Genomic DNA, 20,199 nt, shown 5'->3' with positions numbered 1-20,199 from the left:
AAAATAGTGTAGTTACTATAGAAATGTGTGTTTTTTTAATTTAAACAGAATTTTACATACATATATGCCATATATTATATTTATACATACATATGCTACCCCTACACAGTAACTAATATTACATCTTGTAATGAATATTACACATCAGGCTCTGCAGTCATTACTGCACTGCAGCTCTCAGGGATTACTGAGGAAGTAGAAACCACTTTCACTGCAACACTTACCTCCTTTGGGATAATGAGATGGTGAAACAGTAAAATCCATCTTATCCTTCAGATCATCTTCATTTTCCTTCTCCCACTGCAAGCCTATCTTTTCCCAGTAAGTCCATGCCAGTTTCCTAGACATAAAATAAGAGCTTTATACCATCATGCCCCCAGAATTAAAACTTCTAAAATGGGACTTCTAGAAAATCTGACTTCTTAAATTCAGCTGGAAGGATGGGAAGCATTCCTGCCATTTAACCCAGGCACATTGAGAGTTTATGCTTCTTTTGTACTCAGTGGACAGAGGTCACCTCTTCCAAAGGATAATTCTGTCTCTGTCTACCTCTCTTGTCTTCGTCTCTCTCATACTTACTTGAATGTAGCATAGAAGAACAATATAAGCAAAGTTACTGAGGATAATGCTGTCATTTTGGGCTTAAGAATAAACAAAGAAACAACCCCTTGGATGGGATTTTTTCCTCCAAGCAATACATCTGTGAACATAGAAACACTTCCACATATGACAACTACATAAGGGTGGGGGGGAGAGAAATTTTCTGCTTACGTATTTTCAGGAATTTCATCAGTAAAGCTGCCAAGTAACAAAGGGATCAACTTGTGAAAATATGAGTATCTGTCTCGTAGGTGCAACAACCATTCTCCGATGACAGTTGTTACAGCGTGCCGAACCTACATGGATACAAAAAGACTGTTTTAAATATACCAAGAAAATACCAGAAAAATTAAAAAATAGTTATTACTTTTGGTACATAAGACTTGGTAAAGTGCATCAGTAGTCTCAGAAGAAGTTACAAGAACAGGATTCCCACATTGCAGCAAGCAACTTAAGCAATATGCAAGGTATCACGCTCCCTCTTGTTTTCTCACTCTGGCTTTACTGCTGCACAAAAGCACGTCTCCAAGAGGAAAACAAGATACAAACCTAACTCAGGAAACTCTTAAATTCTCATGGTTGGTATCTCTCTGAGAATATATGAAATGTACATTCTTTGAAATGTGAGGATTTCCAACCACATCTCCAGAAGACAATTTTCTCTGTTCACTATAAAGGAAGCTTAAGCTAAATAATGTGAATATACCCACTCAAAAATTAAAAGTATTTTAGTTATGACTAAGTTGCAGATTTTAAAATCACTGCCTCAATCACACCTTATGAAGGGACCAATACCAGAAGTGTTGTTAAGCACCTGAAAAGGCCACAGAATCAAGTCCCAGGGAGATTTAATGTAAGAATTTAAGACAGAATTGAAGGCAACCATTGAAATAAAAGGATGTCTACAAACACCCACAGCCTGAAGAAATGGACAGCAGATGAACAGGTGGCCAACCTTGGGTTTGGACAGTGTACAACTGGCAAAGCCTGTGAGTGACATGTTTACGTATCTTAATGTAATAAATGAAAGCTGAAAACTGGGAAGGGTGAGGGAGGAAAGCACCAAACCACCCAGAAACAGATATAAAACAAATCCAGGAGGGGAAAAAAAAAATAAAATAAGCACACCTTGGGAATTTCATCAAAAAATCTCTGGGCCAGATGAGACAGAACATCATCCACAGACTTCCCATTTCCAAACTGTATCACTGCTCCCGTAGCCTGAATTACATCAACACGAACTCTGTAGTGCTGGTGCGATATTGTTTGCATTAAGGCTTTTATCAGAGATTCTGACTGCATATGGAAGTGCTCTGTTAGGGCAGAGAGACAGAAACTTCAAGTGTGCCTTTCTCTATGCATGTGACAGACCTTGAGCAACATGTTTTCTGTAACACTATGAACAGCAGCCTGATTACTGTCACTGCATTTGCGCAGCAAGCAAATTTAACTTTATACTATATTAGAGCTGAATGCTAGCCCACATGCACTCCCCTAACCTTCTCCTCCCACTATTACCCACATATTGTAACAGCTTAGCATCCCTGCCTGGTACAGCCTTTATCCAACATATCCTTCAAGGCCTGAAGAGTACACCTGTCAGGATGTGTGCAACTTCTCATCTCACTCCCTCTCCTGCTTGCATCCCTACAATCTCCTACCGGTCCCCACCTCAGCCCCTGTCACCCCAGGAGACTGGAGGCTCACATTAGCCCACTGCTCTTCTCTTTGTCCATCCCTAGGCCCCACCTGGCATGGCCTGGGCGCAGGCCACAGCGCTCCTGCAACTTTCACGCCTGACCTCGGCATAGTTGTCGAGGAGTGTGGTCTGGAGGATGCGGATAACATCGCTGAGGTAGGGGGCCGTGGAGGCCCCGCACCGCAGCAGCAGGAGGCTCAAGAGCTGGACTAGGCCGAGGCGCAGCTCCTCGCTGGGCTCGAAGCCCTGCGGCGGGCAGAGACGCTGGGCCAGCAACGGCAAGAGGACGGGCAGCGCCTCGCCGGGCGGGTCGCCGTGACTGACCCCGTGGCAGAGAAGCTGAAGGGCGAGCTCCCGGCACCGCTCCGCCGCGTCCCCCGCCACGCAGCGCGCCAGCGGCCGTAACAGCTGCGCGCCGAAAACCTCCTGCACCACGGCGTCCGAGAGCGGCCGCCCCAGCACCTCGGCGCGGATGGCCTCCAGCGCCCGCAGCCGCGCCGCCCGGCCGCAGTCGGGCTGCTGCAGGCAGCTCAGCTGCCGGCTCACGGCCTGCGCCACCTCGGCCGCCCCGACCGCCGCCATGCTCGCCTGTCGCTACGGAAATGGCGTTACTAAGGACGCGCGAGGCTTTTACGACGGCGGCCGAGCGCTTTACAGCTTTACACACCGACGGTGGTGGGGTGGGCTTTGGGGGACGGGACGGCTCCGCTCTCGCTGCGGCCCCGCAGCAAAGCGCCGAGGAGGCAGGGCGGTAGTTTCAGCAGGTATGATAGCTTCCAGCAGCATAGGAACCCGTTATTCGTATGTCGCGGGGAGAAAGGAGAAGCAAACCTGAGGGAAACCCACGGGTGCCTGTAGCTGGTGGAAGGGCTGAGGGGACCGGCGCAGGGAGATGTTACCCTGTGGAAACTTGCACAGGTAACATGCTACTTGCATCACTTGTCCCTTCATTCTTTTTTCTCTGGAGGGATCAATACTGCAGTGGCAGCAGTAGTACCATTTTTACCAGTTCCTGTAACAGCCTTATGTAATTTTTAGTGTTCATTTGTATTAATATATATATAGTGTTCATACTGTACTTATGTGTACTTTAAACAACCTGACATTTTGTGTGCTATTCTGATGGCTGCGATCAGCACACCTCAAACCAGAAAGGTCGCCAGGGTTCTTTTCTTGAGTACTCATACTTGAAGTGCAATAAACTATAGAACTAATTCAAATTATTCTTTTGAAATCATAGAATCACAGAATGGTTTGAGTTGGAAGGGACCTTAAAGCTCATCTAGATCCAATCCCCTGCCAAAAGCAGGGACAACCTTCCACTAGTCTGGAGTGCTCAAAGCTGTCCAGCGTGGCCTTGAACACTTCATAGCAGTTTATTCTGTTGTTATGCTGCTCGTCACTTGACTGTGAACCTTTGGAGTCTTTTTTCACCCTTTATTCTGTGGGAGCCACAAGTGTGAGCTCCCTAGGAGCAGAGGAAATACTAACGTGTATTGGAGCATTCCTGACAGCACACACGGGCACCTGGCCCAGCAAAGGTGCTGGCCCTTGTCTGAGCCCTGTCTATGACCACACTCCTTATGGACTGGCATGGATGTGCTCCTGGGGGTGATGACTTGCTCTAAATACCCAAGTGACTAGTCTGGTGAGATGCTCTTTCTGAGCTACAGAGTGCAACAGGCCTGGTGGCCCCTGGGCCATGGAAATATTGGGGCTGTGCACTCTTACCTGGACTCATCAGCCCATCCTTCATGGCCAGCCTGTCCTTCATGGTCAGGCTGTTCTCTGTGGCCAGCCCATCCTTCATGGCCAACCCGTACTTCTTGGCAAGGCAACATTTCACAGCTAGACTACTGTCCTTTGTGGACAGCCCATCCTTCATGATTTGGCCACCTTTCATTTGTGGCCAAGCTGTTGTCCTTCATGTCTAGCCTGTGCTTAATAGTCAGGCCACCTTTCATGGCCAGCTCATCTTTTGTGGCCAGGCCACATTTCAGGGCCAGCCTGTCCTTCATGGCCATTCCCATCCTTCATGGCCAGGCCACCTTTCGGGTCCAGCCCATCCTTTGTGGTGAGGTGTATCTCTCACGGCCATGCCCATCCCTCATGGCCACGCCGTGGACCTTTGTGTCAGCCCGTACTCGGCTACCAGGCCTGTCTTCCGGGGGCCAGCCCGTCCCCAGTGCGGCGAGCAGGGCAGCCGGTGAGGTGCGGGCCCTTTCGGGCCGCCTCTCCCGCGGAGGCGGCGGGAAGGCCGCGCCCGCCGGTGAGTGACGGCGGCGGCGGGACTTCCTGCAGGCGGGCGGGTGAGCGGCGGCAGGGTCGGAGCTTTTGTGCGGGAGCAGCGGGGTGCGGGTCCCCGGGCGTGCAGCGAGGAGAGGCGACGGCGGCTGCAGGGCGGATACCGACAGGGGAGCCCCTTCCTCTGCCTCCACTGCCGGGAAAGGATTGAGGTGCTGCCGCCGCCGCTCAGCCGCCTCCAGTCATCAGGTATTTACCGGCCCCTCCGTCCCGCGCTGCCCTCAGCGCTCCCCTGGCAGCGGCCGGGAGCGGAGCCTGGTGCGGGGGAGGCAGGGACGGGCCGATCTCCCAGCCCGGGCCCGGGGGATGCGCTGCTCGGGGTCGCCCTGCTAGGGCCGGGGCCGCGGCCGCCTCTGCGCTCTCCCGCCCCCCTGGGCCTGCCCCGCTGCCCGCTGTGCCCGCACCCCTCCGTCCCGTTCAGCCCCGGAGCTCCCAGCGTGCCGGGCAGGAAGGGACGGTGTAACCGCTGCTGTCGCGGATTTTGGTTTGCAAAGGAGGGGTCGTATGCTCGCTGAGGGCAATAAAGAGAAGTTTGGGGTTGTTTTCTCCCCCAGTTGCCGAACCTCGCCTTGGACGGCTCAGCTGCTTCCTTCCAGTCTCCCCCCAGACCTGTAACGGTCCCTTGCTGTGAATGGGGGAGAAATTAAAATTTACCAGAAAACTGGTGATGGGGAGGTAGTCCCCAAGGGAATAGAAAACCTAGGCTTTACACTGGCATTTAATAGCTGTCTTTGAAACGCATGGCTTTGTGTGATTAATTGCACCGGTTTTGCCCAAAGGTTGACCACCGTCTAGGAGTTAAAATCCTCTTTTTGTACTTACTGGTGTGTTGGTTGTACAAAGATGACACAGTTCAGCATTTCCACATACAGCTCCAGAACATTAAAACCTTCAGCGCTGATAGCTCTTGAATAGGCAACAGGCAATATTAAAATGTCTTTGCTCCCTCAGATCTCCCTGACAAAGGATTTGGGAACTGTCTCTTATCTCTTTCTTGCACCATTTTCTTACCTAGGTCTGTTTTCTGTTTACAAGCCTGAAGATGGCTGCTGCTTCTTCCTGCAGTGTTGAAGAAGACGAGAGCCTGAAGGGATGTGAACTCTATGTTCAGAAGCATAACATCCAACAGATTTTAAAAGAGTGTATTGTAAACCTTTGCATAGCAAAGCCAGACCGACCCATGAAGTTCCTCAGAGAACACTTTGAAAAATTAGAAAAGGTCAGTGATTTTCAGGTGATTTGTAATTTTTCATTTGTAAACTGAAAAAGTTTATTTAAAAAGTTTCAAACATTTTGGTGTATTTTTCCTTTAAAATTTTAAATTATCAAACTGCTGTTAAGAACAGACTCTTAGAAGAAAAAACCCTTGCTCTTTCTTTATTTGCTGATGTTTGCTATAATATTTGCTGTAATCTAGAATTTTTTGTGCATAACACCAAGGTTATAATTTTTCATCAAACTGCACTTGTTAAAAATGACCTGAAGAGTTATCAGCGTACTTTGTGTTACGATACATGGAGTCCTGAACTTTACTCTATGGGAAGAACCTGCCTGCAAAATCAGAAGTTGCTGTTCCCTGTTTATTCCAGTGTCAGGTGATGTGGTTTCCCCTTCTCCTAAAACTGAACTATATCAGGGAACCGGGAAGTTCTAAAAACCATGGAGCAGTTTGCTGGTTTGTTTTGCTGCTCTTACCCGTCTGCATTGCTTATTCCAGGATCCTCCAACATGAGATGCATTCAGAGAGAGACTTAATACACTGTGAATGTCTTCAAAAGCAGCATAGAAGGGGAAATGTTTTAAAACATTCCCAGACAAATCCTACTGGACAAGTCTACTGGTGTCTTTTGCAGGATGTGCATGTTGTATGAGCACAACTTTTCTGGGGATGTGATTCCTCCAGAAATAAGTGGAAGCACAGGGCTGCAAGTTGTTGGTTATATGAGTTCTCAGTCTGCCAGAGACTTTATTAATATACTTAGTTTATGAAGATGATTATTTGCTTTTTTTGAATGAAATGTTTCAGGTTTGTAGGCTTAAGATGCAAGTCTTGTGTGATTTTTTTTCCTTCCAGAGGCAGAATTTTGCAAAGACAGAGCAAGAACAATAATAACTAGTGAATAGTACGTAGATCTGATACATTACAAGTGATAAATACATTTTATATATGTCACTGTCCACTTTTTGGATGGTTTCTTTTTTATAGGTGAGTATATGCCAGATTTGTGTAGCTTTAAAAAAATGCAAACATTGCCTTTTGGTGGAAGCCCAATAAGAATGCCTGCAATGTCAGGGAGGGGTAGGAAGTACAAGAGGTTTTTTAACTATAATGTTTCTTATTAAAAAATTCCCCAAACCTCATAGTTCTGCATGTTCTAAACTACTGAGAGCCACAACCCATTTCAGGAGAGTGAAGTCTGTTGAATTTCCATTATCATGTTACAAGTTGTTACCCGTCTTTCTTTGTGCAGTTCTGGACCTCCTGGCAAGAAGGATAAACACAAGTTTTGCAAAAAATGCTAAAATATGCCATAGTATTTTAGGATATTCTCCACAGCTAGTGGGATTACTTCAGTTGTTGTACTGAGGGAGTTTGGCTTTATCGATTTAAACGCAGTACACAGAATTGAGATACGAAGGCAGTTTCTACCGGTGAGTAGTTAGATACTCATAGAATCATAGAATGGTTTGGGTTGGGACCTTAAGATATCTTCTTCCAGCCCCCTGCCATGGGCAGGGAAACTGCACACTAAACCATGTCACCAAAGACTCCATTCAGCCTGGCCTTGAACACTGCCAGGGATGGAGCATTCACAGCTTCCTTGGGCAAGCCATTCCAGTGCCTCACCACCATAACAGTAAAGAACTACTTCCTTATATCTAACCTAAACTTCCCATTTTAAGTTTGAGCCCATTCTTTCATGTAACTTCCTGTTATTTCCCAAAGAATAGCAGATTCCACAATCTTATATCAGAATATCAATCAGAATGCAAATGCAGAAGCTGATGGGTATCACTTCTCTCAAAACAAAGGAGATAATTTAGAAACAACCAGTCTCAAGGCATTAAGATCAGTGGATATTGTGCTTAGTATGGAAGGAAATAATCTTGACACCGACTCTCCAGAGCAGCCTGGGAGCTAAGCTTGCTAGGCCTAAAGGCCTTAGGATGCTTCTGGAGGTTTCCAGCACTGTAATTCTCATTCCTGCAGTGGTTTGACTTTGTTGCTGAACCACCTCTGATGACTTTCTTGTAATGAACTGCACTGTGGAGGATATTCTGCTCTAGGGTAGTATTTTGACTTGGTTGGTTACAGAATAACAGTTGAAGGAAGGTTTGTAAAGCTAGAGAAATAATTTCAATGAGTTTTATCTTGTTTTTAGAAGAAGCTTGTCATATATATGTATCTTTAAGAATCTTAATGGACTTGTGAATTTAGCAGTTGCCCATTAGAGCAATACACTGATATGGCACATGCACTATTAGCTTCTTTAATTTCGTGCCTGTGCAGGGAGAGGTGTGAAAATCTTTAGGTTTAGCACGATTTTCTAACAAAGTCACGTATTTTTCCACCAAAGTGTGATATTTTGGGGTTGTTTTCCAAACTCATTAAAATAGACAACATGCTTCACTGAAGAGAGCAGTAGAATAACAGTTTCTCTGTCAAAAAATCATGTGGGCAGTTTGGAGATGAAGTGTGGGATATTTTTCAAGTAGTTAAAAGAGGAGCTTATGGAAAATGTGTAGAGCTCGATCCACATCAGTATTTTCGAGCTACCTCAGAGGTGAATACAGAAAAAAGTTTATTTCATTGTGCTAATTCTTAACTACATCCCATAAAATCAACTTAGAAAAGCAAGATTTATTATCATATGCAAGATCAGATCATAAATGCTCTTCACCTTACTTCTGATGACATCAACGTCAGGTCCACTGCCTTCAGCCTACATCTGTACTGCTGAATGAAAAAGGGCCAGGGACTAACCCCTGACCCCACAACACTAACTGGCCCCGGATATTATTCTTAGGCCTAACACATCTAGGAGCAGGTTTGTTTTGGCAGGAGTCAGTACGAGCAGCTCAGAACAGAGCCAGGGAATGAGCTAAGAGTTGAGGGATGTGGACTGTCCTGAGCTAGTATTCAGGTCCAAGGCTGGGCCATTTTTTATTTCACAGTATAGACATGGCCTGAGAGGGCTGTAAAGTGAGAACATGAATAAACACTTAGGAATAAAGTGCAAAAGGTTGAGATTTGATGTTTGATTCCACAGGCGTCGTTTTCAGATGGAGAAGTGCCATGGTTAGAATGAAATGCCTGATGCCTTTTTAAGTTTGCAGCTTATTTGTATCAAGTACAATATTAGAAAACAGCCCTCTGAAAACAGTTGGAGGACATCGATATTTTTCTGTTCACTTAGTACTGGCAGGACCTGCTTGTCTTAAGATGCCAGTAACTGCTGGGAATCAGCCTAAGTTTCTGTATTCTGAAGTTTGCAAGTCAGTTTTCACATGCTGTGACTTACAAACTTCAAGATGTACTCTGATCACGTTAACAGATAATTTCTTAAAATCTTTAGCATTCCATTGAGCACAGAAAAAGAGTTGAAAACAGTTTAGATACCTTAGATTTCCAGAATTATGTAATGTTTTCTTTCGAGTAATTTGTTTTATATTCCCTGTGACCTTACAGAACTTCCTGTTGGTGGAGTGAGTGAGAAAAACCTTTCCCTTAGGGATATTAATTGGTTTTTTTAGAATTTGGGAATAGATGTTAGCTAAGAAACTGTGGCATTATTTGAACAGCTGTAATTATGTTCTGTTTACATGAGGGCTAAGAAAGATGTAGCGCAAAGAAACTGAACTCATCTTTTATCTCTAGTTCTTACCTTATGTAAAGAAGTTAATTACTAAGAAATTACAGGCAAAGCCTTGTGTTTTCAGCTATGCTGAGACTGCAAAAGCTTCATTAGTGTCAGGCTGTTTAGTGTGGTGATTATGTGATCAAAGGTGGAGTTGTCTTGCCAGGCTAAGTTAGCCTGTTTTCAGCAAAAGAAAGATAACTAAGAAAGAGCAGAACTAATGAAGAAAATTACACAAAAGAAGGAGAATCAGCAGGATATGTTTAGGCATTACAAAGTACTTTTCTGAAGTAATTTTTCATGCAGTGTATTTGAGAGCTGTGGCTTTGCTGGCTGGGCCAGGTGGTTTTTGCTGATGCCTTCTGGGCTCCTTCATTCTGGGCTCCTGGTCCCTTTATTGCGCTGTGCACATGCAAGAAATACTGTATTGCACATACTGAACTTACTGTCTTGGATTCCTGTGGATTGGGAGTGGCTTTATGGACCTAGGCTGCTGCTGCATTTCTGAAGGTGCTATCCAGAAATACGAGTTTTAGAAAAACCCGCATTCTACGGTCTGTAATTAGCTAAAGCAAGATAGGATTATTTGTGTAGCTCCACCTGGTGATATTAGACAGTATTGCACATAGACCTGGTCAGAAAAATGAAGGCATTTGTGTGCCAGGTTTGTTGTAAACTAGCAGCGAGAAGCAACTGTCTGCTAAACTAGAAATTCATTCACTGTTGGTAAAATACAGTTTATTTATTTAGCATAAAGAGTTTCAGAAACAAAGGTTTTTGAGCATCAAAATTTGAGCATCAGGATTTTCTTCTGCAGCAGTCGTCTCTCCCAGGATTTACATTTTGTCACAACAAGAAAATGTTCAATCAGTAATTTCCACCAGAACCTTTCCAAAACAATGAAATTCGTTCTTATAAGCACAGGTGATTATGCATAATGAAACTCATTCTTTTAAGATAAGCTGGGGAAAGGTTATGGATTGGAAGGGAAATCTACAGTGGAAAAACTATAAAAAATGCATTAACCAAGCAGTTGGATAAAGACGAGTAAGGTACTTCTGTATCTCTCAAAGCTTGTAAAGCAGCTGGTCAATATCTGTTTGGTGGTCAGAAATGTTGCTAAAGTATGTGGGAATATACCTGAGCTACCTGACATGCTGACAGCAGCACAGCAGTGGGAGTGCTGGGTGCCCGTGTTGTGTGACTGCGGTTCTGGGTAGGCTTGGGCAGCCTCTGCTCCTGCCCCTCCTCTGGTATCAGAACCAGGGAGAGGTGATTGAAAATCAGCTCAGGTGAGACCTCTGTGATTGCTGTAGTCAGACACAGGCAGTGTTATGAGAGATGGCAGTTTTCTTGGAACAGGTAAAAGGAAAAGCTAGGTGAATTTTTAAGACCCTTCAGGCAAACTTTCACAAATGCGGGAGGTTTAAAAAAGGGTGAGGGAAGAAAAAAGTTTTTTCCTAAGAAATAAAATTGGTTATAGATGAAGCTGTGCTATTAAAAGCCTGTGCATAACACATTAGGACACCACTGAACTCCCTGCTTGCTTTGTTTGTCTAGAAGTGAGTAGCTTTCCCAGTCAGAAACTTTCTCAGTCAGAAACTAATGAAGTGGAGTTCAGTGATGAAATGAGAAGGGCAGTCTCCCTGGATGTCATCTGTCGTGGTTTAAGCCCAGCCTGTCAATTCAGCCACGCAGCACTTGCTCACTCCCCCTGCTTCCTCCCCCCATTCCCAGAGGGATGGGGAAGAGAATCGAAAGATTGTAACTCCCACGGGTTGAGATAAGAACAGTCCAGTAACTAAGGTATAACACAAACCACTGCTGCTACCACCAATAATGATAACGGAAATAATAAGGGAAGAGAATACAACCACTCACCACCTGCCGACCGATACCCAGCCTGACCCAAGCAGTGATCCCACCCTTCCAGGTAACTGCCCCCAGTTTATATAGTGGGCATGACGTGCTGTGGTATGGAATACCTCTTTGGTCAGTTTGGGTCAGGTGTCCTGTCTCTGCTTCCTCCCGGCTTCCCCTCCTCCCTGGCAGAGCATGAGACTCAGAAAGTCCTTGGTCAGAGTAAGCATTACTGAGCAACAACTAAAAACATCGGTGTTATCAGTGCTGTTCCCAGGCTGAAAGTCAAAAGCACAGCACTGCACCAGCTACTAAGAAGGAGAAAAATGACTGCTACTGCTGAACCCAGGACACATCTTTGTTTCACATCTCGAGCTATCATGTTTTACATTCATCAGGATATTTCATCCATGTTAATCTTTAAGCATCTAGGTGGCTTTAAAGAAACAGCTTCATAATTAGCTTTAACACATGAATGAAACACCTTGCAAATTGGTGTGAAGTTAAAAAAGGCACTGGGTCAGGCACTGATGGGAGATTTCACTGGATCACAACAGACTTGGGAAAGCTCTTCATACTTTACTGCTAGGAACAGGTACCTAGACATATTTGCCTTCAACATACTGCAGCCTTTTATAGGCTCCCAAACAGATGTGAAATCCATCAAATCTTATTTTACCAATCAATTTTTGAAAAATAATTTGCCTGGGTTTAAATCCTGTCTGTGTTGGAGTCTGTGGTTGCAGAATTGGTTGAGTACCTATCTCCTGCTTGTCTGCAGCTCAGCGAATCCTTCACTAATCTTTTGAGAGGCTGGTCAGACTACATAGCAATTTAGCTTGAATAAAGTAGAACTCCATGTGCAGGGATGTGAGCATTTTGAGGCTGTACTCCTGTAGTTACTCCTCATTCTTTGAGTTTTACAGAGCTCAGGCAAGGTGCTCTGACAGCTACTGACCTTTTCCATTACAAATGATTGCTGAGCCAAGGCAAGTCAGTAGCTTTTCTGGAAGGCACCAAATGATGTTCAAAATTACTTCTTTTTATTCTCTTTCAGTTGTAGGAGGTGACTTAAGAAGCAGAGGTACATAGGCCTTTTCTGTCTTCCCTCAGTAATTATTTTAAACTGAGGAGCATACCAAATAGGAATGATAGCAAGGAGAAAGTCTGTGTAAAACATGGTACAGATCAAACCAGATTTCCAATATGAGGATGAATTTTGGTTTTGCCTTTTTTTTCCTTTAGTTTCCAAATAGTTCCTTGTTAACATTCTCCTAATGAGAAAGTTGACTTTTTATTTGAAATACCTTTTTAATTCTGCATGAATTCATTTTAATTGGACACATAGGATGGGTCTTGAGACTGTTAGACTGGACAGCAGTAACACTGGGTGTAGAACTGCAGTTTTTGTAGCAGATTTAAGATTATTTGTGATTTAACTTTGCTTCAGTTAAGAAAAGGACCTTAGATTTGGATGCCGGAGAGGGATTCCTCATCGGGGACTGTAGTGATAGGACAAGAGGTAATGGGTTTAAACTTAAAACAGGGGAAGTTCAGGTTAGATATAAGAAGGAAGTTGTTTATAATGAGAGTGGTGAGGCAATGGCACACATTGCCCAAAGAAGTGGTAAATGCTCCATCCCTGGCAGTGTTCAAGGCCAGGTTGGGACAGAGCCTTGGGTGACATGGTCTAGGGTGAGGCGTCCCTGCCCATGGCAGGGGTTTGAACTAGGTGATCTTAAGGTCCTTTCTAGCCTTAACTATTCTTTAATTCTATGATTTTGAAATGTTATAAGGGGGGGAAATTAATTGCTTTCCAGTGTGCTGTGCTGAGGTCTGTGCCTCTGTGGTTGCCTGCTTGGCAGCATGTGTTTAAGCTGTACTCTGTACAGCTTTGTAAGCTCAAGCTCTTGACGTTCTGTAACTCCCAGGAGCTCAGCCCGCCAGCTCCATCACCTCTGGGCAAGGCACTAGGGAACTCAGAGAGTGAGCTATGGGAAACTTGAAATAAAACCATGGCCAGGATTATTTATCTTGGATTAACTGGCAAATTGTGAAAAACAAAAATACTGAGTTGTAAGCATCCCACTGAAGGGTTAAGGGACACATGGATTCCTGCCGAGCATGCAGTTCAAATTGCTGTCTAGCCATAATACCCCTGTACCAATGAAGGCACTCAGCACACCAAAGTTGTTTTGGGTTTCAAAAATGAAATGCATATGGAAGGGAGGAGGATGAAAGAGAGAGAAAAAGGCGGAGTATATGTTTAAGAAGAGTAGGCCAGCACGTGTATTTTTGTATTTGTATTAACATCAGATAATTTTTTAGAAGAGAGAATAAATTATTTATAGAATTTTGTAGCAGAAATGTTTTGGAGACAATTTCCACTCTGAAATCACTGAGGGAACACAAGCTTTTGAATAACCAACTTTGCTCTCAGCATCACTTTTGATCTGGGGGCATCAGTATGCCTCTAAATGTTAAGTGGGCCTACATAGCTAAAGTATTTTAAGGAGAAAAATAGCATACCAGCATTTATGATTTCTTCTTTGTTGGTATCCTCAGCAGCTATCTCTTCCTATGTTCTGATGGTCCATTTCTGCAACTTACATGTAAGTCTCACTGAGATTAATGGTGTTTCTCTTGGGTTAAGGGTCTGCTATGTTAGAAGGCTGGAATGAAAAATAAATAAACAGCTGTGGCATTACATATCCAGTGGTTAAAAACTTCACAGTGACTTAGGTGCTCTGGTTGTTGCTGAAAAATACAGTATAATGTTTAGCATTTTTGTTTAAACTATTTATCTAGTAGCAAATACGTGTTTTCTGTGGGAATCTTCTTTATACAAGGTATGCATGCATATGTTGTTATTTGGCTAGATTTTAAAAAATCAGAAGTGTTGGCTACAGTTCTCTTTGATTATATCATCTTCTAAGTATCAAAAACATGGTCTGTGTTTTGTAACATAACCTCATTCTCTATGAAAGTAGGGAAGAGGTGGTGATGGGTTGAGATACAGCAAGACACTGGAGGGGAAAACAAGAAGTGTTAACATGTTGCAGGAGGTAAAGTGATGCCAGTAAAGGGACTCAAGAAGGTGAGCATTGCAGTCAGAGCAGCAGAGGAGTAGGTAGATTTTTGGCAAGAGAATTTTGCCTAGATTGGAAATTGGGAATGAAGTGAAATGCAGAAAGGCCACCAAGGTTGTGGTAGTAGTAATCAAAGCAGTGGGTAACTATGGAGTGAATTAGTAGGATGGGTGGATGTTACAGATATTTCTTAATGATGCTTTAGAAGATAAGCATTGGGAAGGCAATGGAACAGTAGTTGGAGTTGTGTGAAAAGTCTCTTTTTACAAGGCTGAATGATCATAAAGGTAGTGTAGTTATCCACTGTGGCAAAGACAAGACTGGTAAGGACATTGAGACCTTCCAGTTTTCTCCCATTGTCAGTAATGGCATCAGTTCTGTGCTTCCAACAGAGCAGAGTGTTCTGCTTTTGGCCTTTGTTAGCTGCTATAAATCATCATGTCAGCCTCCAGGAGTGATGGGGTGGTGTTAGAAACCTTCCTGTGTTGAGAGCACCTCCTCTGGGTCAATTCCAGTGCAAAGAGAGATTAGTTACATGCACATAAACTATCCTGCATATTTTCTGTGAATAAACAGAAAGCAGATTCCAGTTCTGTCAGTAAGAAAATTTTATGAGTGAGCTTGAGAAAAAATATTTCATTTAGAGTGCATTTTGTGTTGTTGCTTTTGAATGCAATGAATAAATTGTAAGCGGCAGAGCAGAGATAGTGAGCAGTGATACCAAACGGCTGACTTGCTTTTAAAAGTCTTCGTGGGATGTTGTTCTAAAGCTGCACAGTGACGTGGAACCTCCTTATGTGCTGTCCTTCCTTCAACTGAAACTTCTGAGTTTCCAGGTAGTGACAAAGCCTGAAAGGAGAGACCAGGAGAGGAACTACTGGAAGTGAATTTCTGTTTGGAAATGCTCCAGCCGATAGAGAAAAAAGCTTCTGGGTCAGGAAGCGTGTGTGCTCTTCGGCAGCAGTCTGAAAGGAAGGGTAAACCTAAGAACTGCCTTGGCATTGTGGTCACTTCACTTGCAGTGTTTAAACTCGTTAGAAGCTCATGGAAACATTAATCAGGAAAGGCAGTGACCCCATAAGCTGAGGACAGCATGCTAAATTCCTGCCTTTATACCTCAGCACCTTGTAGAACAAATGTCTTAGCTGAAGGTGGACATTCTAAACATAAATGGGTCACTGCAGTTTTATTTATGGGTGGTGCTTTTAATTTGTGGCAACAAGGGTATATTTTCTTTCCTTTCCAGTTTATTGTCATTGAAGTCAGTAATGGTATTCCAGTTTCACTGTCCACCTCCCCCTGAAGTCACCTTTGTTTACAACTTCAGCTAGGTTTTTGGACACTTACAACACAGTTTAAATAGAAGTAGACTTAGATTATCTGTATAGGAAATGGGGTATTACTGTCACTCAGCAATGTTGATTTGTAGATTTGGGGTGTGTTGATACATAAATATATTGGACTGTGACAGGGACGATGGAGGCTTCAGTTAGTGGCTCACACGTGGTACCCTGCTGCCATTTAAGACTTCCTAAATTACATGCAATGCCCACTAAGGTGGTAGATGTGACCCAGGACAGCTTGAGACTCATGTCCTCAGCTGACAGCTGAGCAAGGTCCCCCAGAATGGCACTGGGCCATATTTGGGATAACTGAATCAGACCCTCCATGTCCTACAAGTCAGGAGCATCTCCACTCAAACCGGTGCAGATACTAGTGTGAAGGGAGGAACAAGATAATCACTGGGGCTTGCTCAGAGGCAATTGCACTGTTCTGCAGTGTGTCTTCCATGTGTTTTCTTATTTTAAGGTGTACATAATTGGGCCCCATAACTGTGAATTATCTGTGCCATCTGAATAGAGAGTGAAAACAGTTGTTGTCATGACAACAAAAGATAGTGAGGTGTTTACTTGAAAGTGAGTTCTGCACAGGCATTCACATCAAGCTGTGTCTGAAGATCAGTGTTTGAAGAACTCTTCTTCAGAGAGTCCATTCCTCCTTTAAAATATTTGCTATATTTGTGTAGTTTTAACCCCAGATACTTGGAAGAGGCTTTTTGAAAGCTTAACCTAGGTCAGAGCCTATGCTTTTATTTTCAAAAGGCACTCTTTAGTTCAGTAGTGGAAATCCTACCTAGACTACAAACAGCAGCATATGGAAAAGCCAGCCAGTCAGCTGTCTGCTGTTTATATAAAAGGAGTTTGTAGTGAAGAGACTTCCCTTTAAAGTGAATCATATAGTAACTCACTTTTATAATCCTTTAATACCTTTTTGGCTTTAAAAAGTATTTGGGTTTAAGAGCATGCTTTGTGATATTAATTTTATCTCACTGAGTTTTCTTCGTGTATAAATCTGTCCTGGGGCAGGGAAGATGTTATTTATTAATTCCTTGAAAGTGCCTTTTATACAGTGTGTACTGAAAAAGAAGTGTGTATTTGATATTCAAATGGAGCAAAGTGCTACTCTTCTCTCTGAGTAAATATGCTATGTATAAAAAGAGCTATGTAAGCGCTACATACCATTAAATAGTTACCTAAGAGCCTTCTTGTTATAGTTACCTTTTAGTATACTTTCAGCTGCTAACTGTACAAAAAAATCTTAATTAGCTTTCAGTTAAGCTTATGAAGAAGGTGCATTTGCTTGTGTTCATTTAATATAAACAGAGAATGTTAACAATATCAGGGGTACATAAATGGCAATAGCCAATAATAGTATTTGAAATTCTTCAGCCATAGGCTTGGTTTGGATGACTAGATATTAAGTAGTGATAATATGTAGCATATATATTTGTATTTAAAATGTTTGTGTTTCTACAAGTGCATCACTGTAGTTAAGGAAGCGAGAGAGAAGTAGGGAAGAAGTTGATGAACATGCTTAATAGGACTTGCAGTTCTTACACGATAGGGAAATCTGGCTGAGTTATTTGCTATGTACTCAGTGCTATTTGAAATTTGAATAGGAAATAAAGAAGTTACAGTAAGTATTAATACATCTGAAATCAGTTTTTTTTTTTAATGTTTTTTGGTAACAGCACCTTGTTCAACTGTGTTATGGCACAGGAGCTGCAGTGTTGTAATCCCAATTAAAAAAAAATACTGATCTCGGAAAGAATTTGGCACTTTCTGAGGCCGGTCAGGACCTTGGGAAGTCAGATCTTTAGCCAGCCCTCTACATTTTATCTCTGTGCTTGTCTCTTAAGTATTTCAGTAGTCTCTTAATCAGAATGTATGACTTGTTACTTTGGATTATGCAGCTTGGGAAATACTATTCAGTTATTTATTTCAAGTAGCAGTAATACATCAAAGATTGGTGCCAAAGGCTCCTTAGGTTAATGAGAGGGGCAATGTCAGTGGTGGTGACGAAATAAACTAGAGTAAAACCTGAAGAGACAAGTGGCATGACTGGATTTGTCAGACATTTGTAAACATCAGTGGCAAAATGGAGGTTTTTCTTAAAGCTTAAAAATGGTGAACTTGTGCCAGTTTTCTAGTGTCATACCTAATGAGTGAACTATAACTCATTTCCTTTGTCAATGGGACCAACCAGCTATGTTGGTAACCTGCCACATGTCTAGTGCTGGTGCTCCTAGATCCTCCCACCTCCACTGATTCCATGTATTAGCTCTGATTGGAAAGTCTTATTGGAAATTAACAGGGTAAGACAGAGGCCAGGTTCTGGCATCCCTGTCCAAGGAATGTTGGTTTTATGGGGTACCCAATGATGAGGAACCTCATTACTACTGTATTTTCTTTTGGGTAGCCTGAGAGTTGTTCAAGTTGTCATTGGATGATAGCTGACTACATGTATGTTAATCAACATAACCCTGAGACTAGCAGGGTGTGAGTTATGCCTAAGGCAACATAATAGATATCATCAAATAAAATTACTGGACTACTGCTGCAAAAGACAGCTTGCCTCCTTACAGTGCTCATGTCTCTCCTGCATGTGCCCTTCAGTTGCCTGTATCAGACAAGATGAGGACAGCACATGTGGTCCATCCCATTGCCAGTTCTTCCTGCTGTAGGCAAGCTCAGTGAAAATCAGAAGGAATCACTAGAAGAAGGAACTAAAGAAGTAGGAAAGGCAGTCTGGTGTGTTATGAACAGGATGCCAGGCTGAAGTGCTACCAGGGGCAAGGAGGTGGGTTGGGAACAAGCAGACAGGCCCCCTTTCCTTTGACTGATACATGTGTATGGTGCAAAGAGAACTTTACTCCTGTGTGCTTTCCCTTGAATCCAAGGAAACTGAAGAATAGGAGGTGGGGCTCTAGGAAAATATTATGACTGATCTTACTTGTCTTAATTCTTTAGAAGTCAATTCAGTGTGTGAATTGATGAAGTCTTGCAACTTTGACATCCTTTCGTGAAGGTTTTCTGTACTGCTTCCTGTTACCTCTTCAGGGATTCCCCTTTGTATTTGATTCTCTGTTTCATGAGCGTGAAATTAGAATAACCTCCCTACTGGCCAGCTGGTGCTAGGCCAGCCATCATTTTTCATAGTCCTCTGGAGCCTACCTTGGATCTTGCTTGCTTGGAAGTAGTCCCATTGATTGTAAATCTGCTATATGGCAGAAGTTCTGGAGTAGGGAGCATCTTTGTTCTTGCTGGTGATACTAAGCCTGCAAGGCAAGAGCAAAATGAAGAAACCTATCTAATATATTGATGTGTGGCTTCTGATATGTCCTCTGTACAAGAAAGAAAGATACATACAAGCCAACTAGAAAAAAACAGCTGTGATGTTGGAGAATAAGCAAAAGAGGCTTTTTCTTTTGCTTTCTCATCCAGGAGTAGCTGCAAAGATATGTCTGAAGTGCAATATATTGGTTTCCATTAGGTGTAAGAAAGACTTGAACAGGTCAGATATTGGAGTGATGATACCTGTACGCACATTGTAGTTAAGTGTCAGTCCCTCAGGCTGCTCACATTAAATTTTTAATTTTTTTTTCAGCAGTACATGTGTGTAAATTGACAGCCAGCCAAATGTAGGAGTGAGGGGGTTGCTGTGGTCATAAAAGAAGAGCGAATTGAGTATATCCAGCAACGTAGCTACATGGGTAAGAGTTGTTTCATTGTCTCTTTTTGTCTTGCAGGAAGAATGCAAACAAATACTGGCTCGTCAGAAATCCAGTTCCCAGTCTGATTCTCATGATGATGAGATTTCCCCTCCTCCTCCAAACCCAGTGGTAAAGGCCCGACGCAGGAGAGGAGGAGTCAGTGCAGAGGTGTACACTGAGGAAGATGCTGTTTCTTACGTCAGAAAGGTAATGTGTTACTGTCTGGTTCTGAGAGGTACAGGACAATCATATTTTGCTCGTAGTTTGGACTCATGGTTCAGCCTGTAGGATGGTATCCTAATGCTGGCATATGCACTGCTGGACCATCTTTTTCACGCTCAAGTTCTTTTGTTGTCTCCGTGACGAATTACTTTCTCCATCAATGTGGGTTCAGTATTTTCTGTTCTTTCCTTTTTGACCCCTTCTAAGAGAGTCAGTAAGCCTCAGACATTTTGTCAAAATTCACAGATTCTGGCAGCTTCTGAGTGTTGTCAGAACCTCACAGTTTTGGAAAACAGCCTTTTCTATTGCTGCATTTCCTGCCTTTCTTCCAAAAAAGTCACTTCTAGCTCAAGTCTGCTTCTCACCTCGGTCACTTAGGTCATTTAGGTTCTCTTGACCATTCAGGTGCATGGTTCACATGTTGACTGGGTAGCACCTCACCCATGGGTTTTGGAGTTCTGTTAACTATACTTGGGGGATTTTATGTGACTGTTGTCTTTGAAGAAATACCAA

The 20,199-nt window shown here is 43.2% G+C and overlaps 2 protein-coding genes across 4 annotated transcripts in view; one reads left to right on the top strand and one right to left on the bottom strand.

Moving 5' to 3' along the window:
* The window catches only part of DNAAF5 (dynein axonemal assembly factor 5), a 28,576-nt gene extending 25,659 nt beyond the window's left edge, over positions 1-2,917 (bottom strand). The window contains exons 1-4 of the mRNA XM_061474192.1: positions 2,350-2,917; positions 1,729-1,913; positions 772-896; positions 225-340 (exon numbers count right to left, since the gene is read on the bottom strand). Of these exons, the coding sequence (XP_061330176.1) occupies positions 225-340; positions 772-896; positions 1,729-1,913; positions 2,350-2,881 (958 nt within the window). The 5' untranslated portion in view covers positions 2,882-2,917. The remainder of the gene's footprint in view (positions 1-224; positions 341-771; positions 897-1,728; positions 1,914-2,349) is intronic.
* Positions 2,918-3,044: 127 nt separating this feature from the next.
* The window catches only part of PRKAR1B (protein kinase cAMP-dependent type I regulatory subunit beta), a 101,376-nt gene continuing 84,221 nt past the window's right edge, over positions 3,045-20,199 (top strand). The window contains exons 1-3 of one of the 3 annotated variants that reach the window (XM_061473629.1): positions 3,045-3,063; positions 5,619-5,822; positions 19,501-19,671. In XM_061473629.1, the coding sequence (XP_061329613.1) occupies positions 5,646-5,822; positions 19,501-19,671 (348 nt within the window). In that variant the 5' untranslated portion in view covers positions 3,045-3,063; positions 5,619-5,645. Of the gene's footprint in view, positions 3,064-3,155; positions 3,218-4,587; positions 4,793-5,618; positions 5,823-19,500; positions 19,672-20,199 lie in introns of those variants that run through there. The other 2 variants (XM_061473628.1, XM_061473627.1) reach the window with 2 other exon arrangements.

The sequence above is a fragment of the Pezoporus flaviventris genome, unplaced genomic scaffold, assembly GCF_033815535.1.
Source record: "Pezoporus flaviventris isolate CSIRO_AGI_PZ_B2104156 unplaced genomic scaffold, CSIRO_AGI_Pfla_v1 ptg000078l, whole genome shotgun sequence".
Taxonomy (NCBI): domain Eukaryota; kingdom Metazoa; phylum Chordata; class Aves; order Psittaciformes; family Psittacidae; genus Pezoporus; species Pezoporus flaviventris.
Note: the sequence above shows the minus strand (reverse complement) of the source record. Positions and strands in the feature narration are given on the sequence as shown.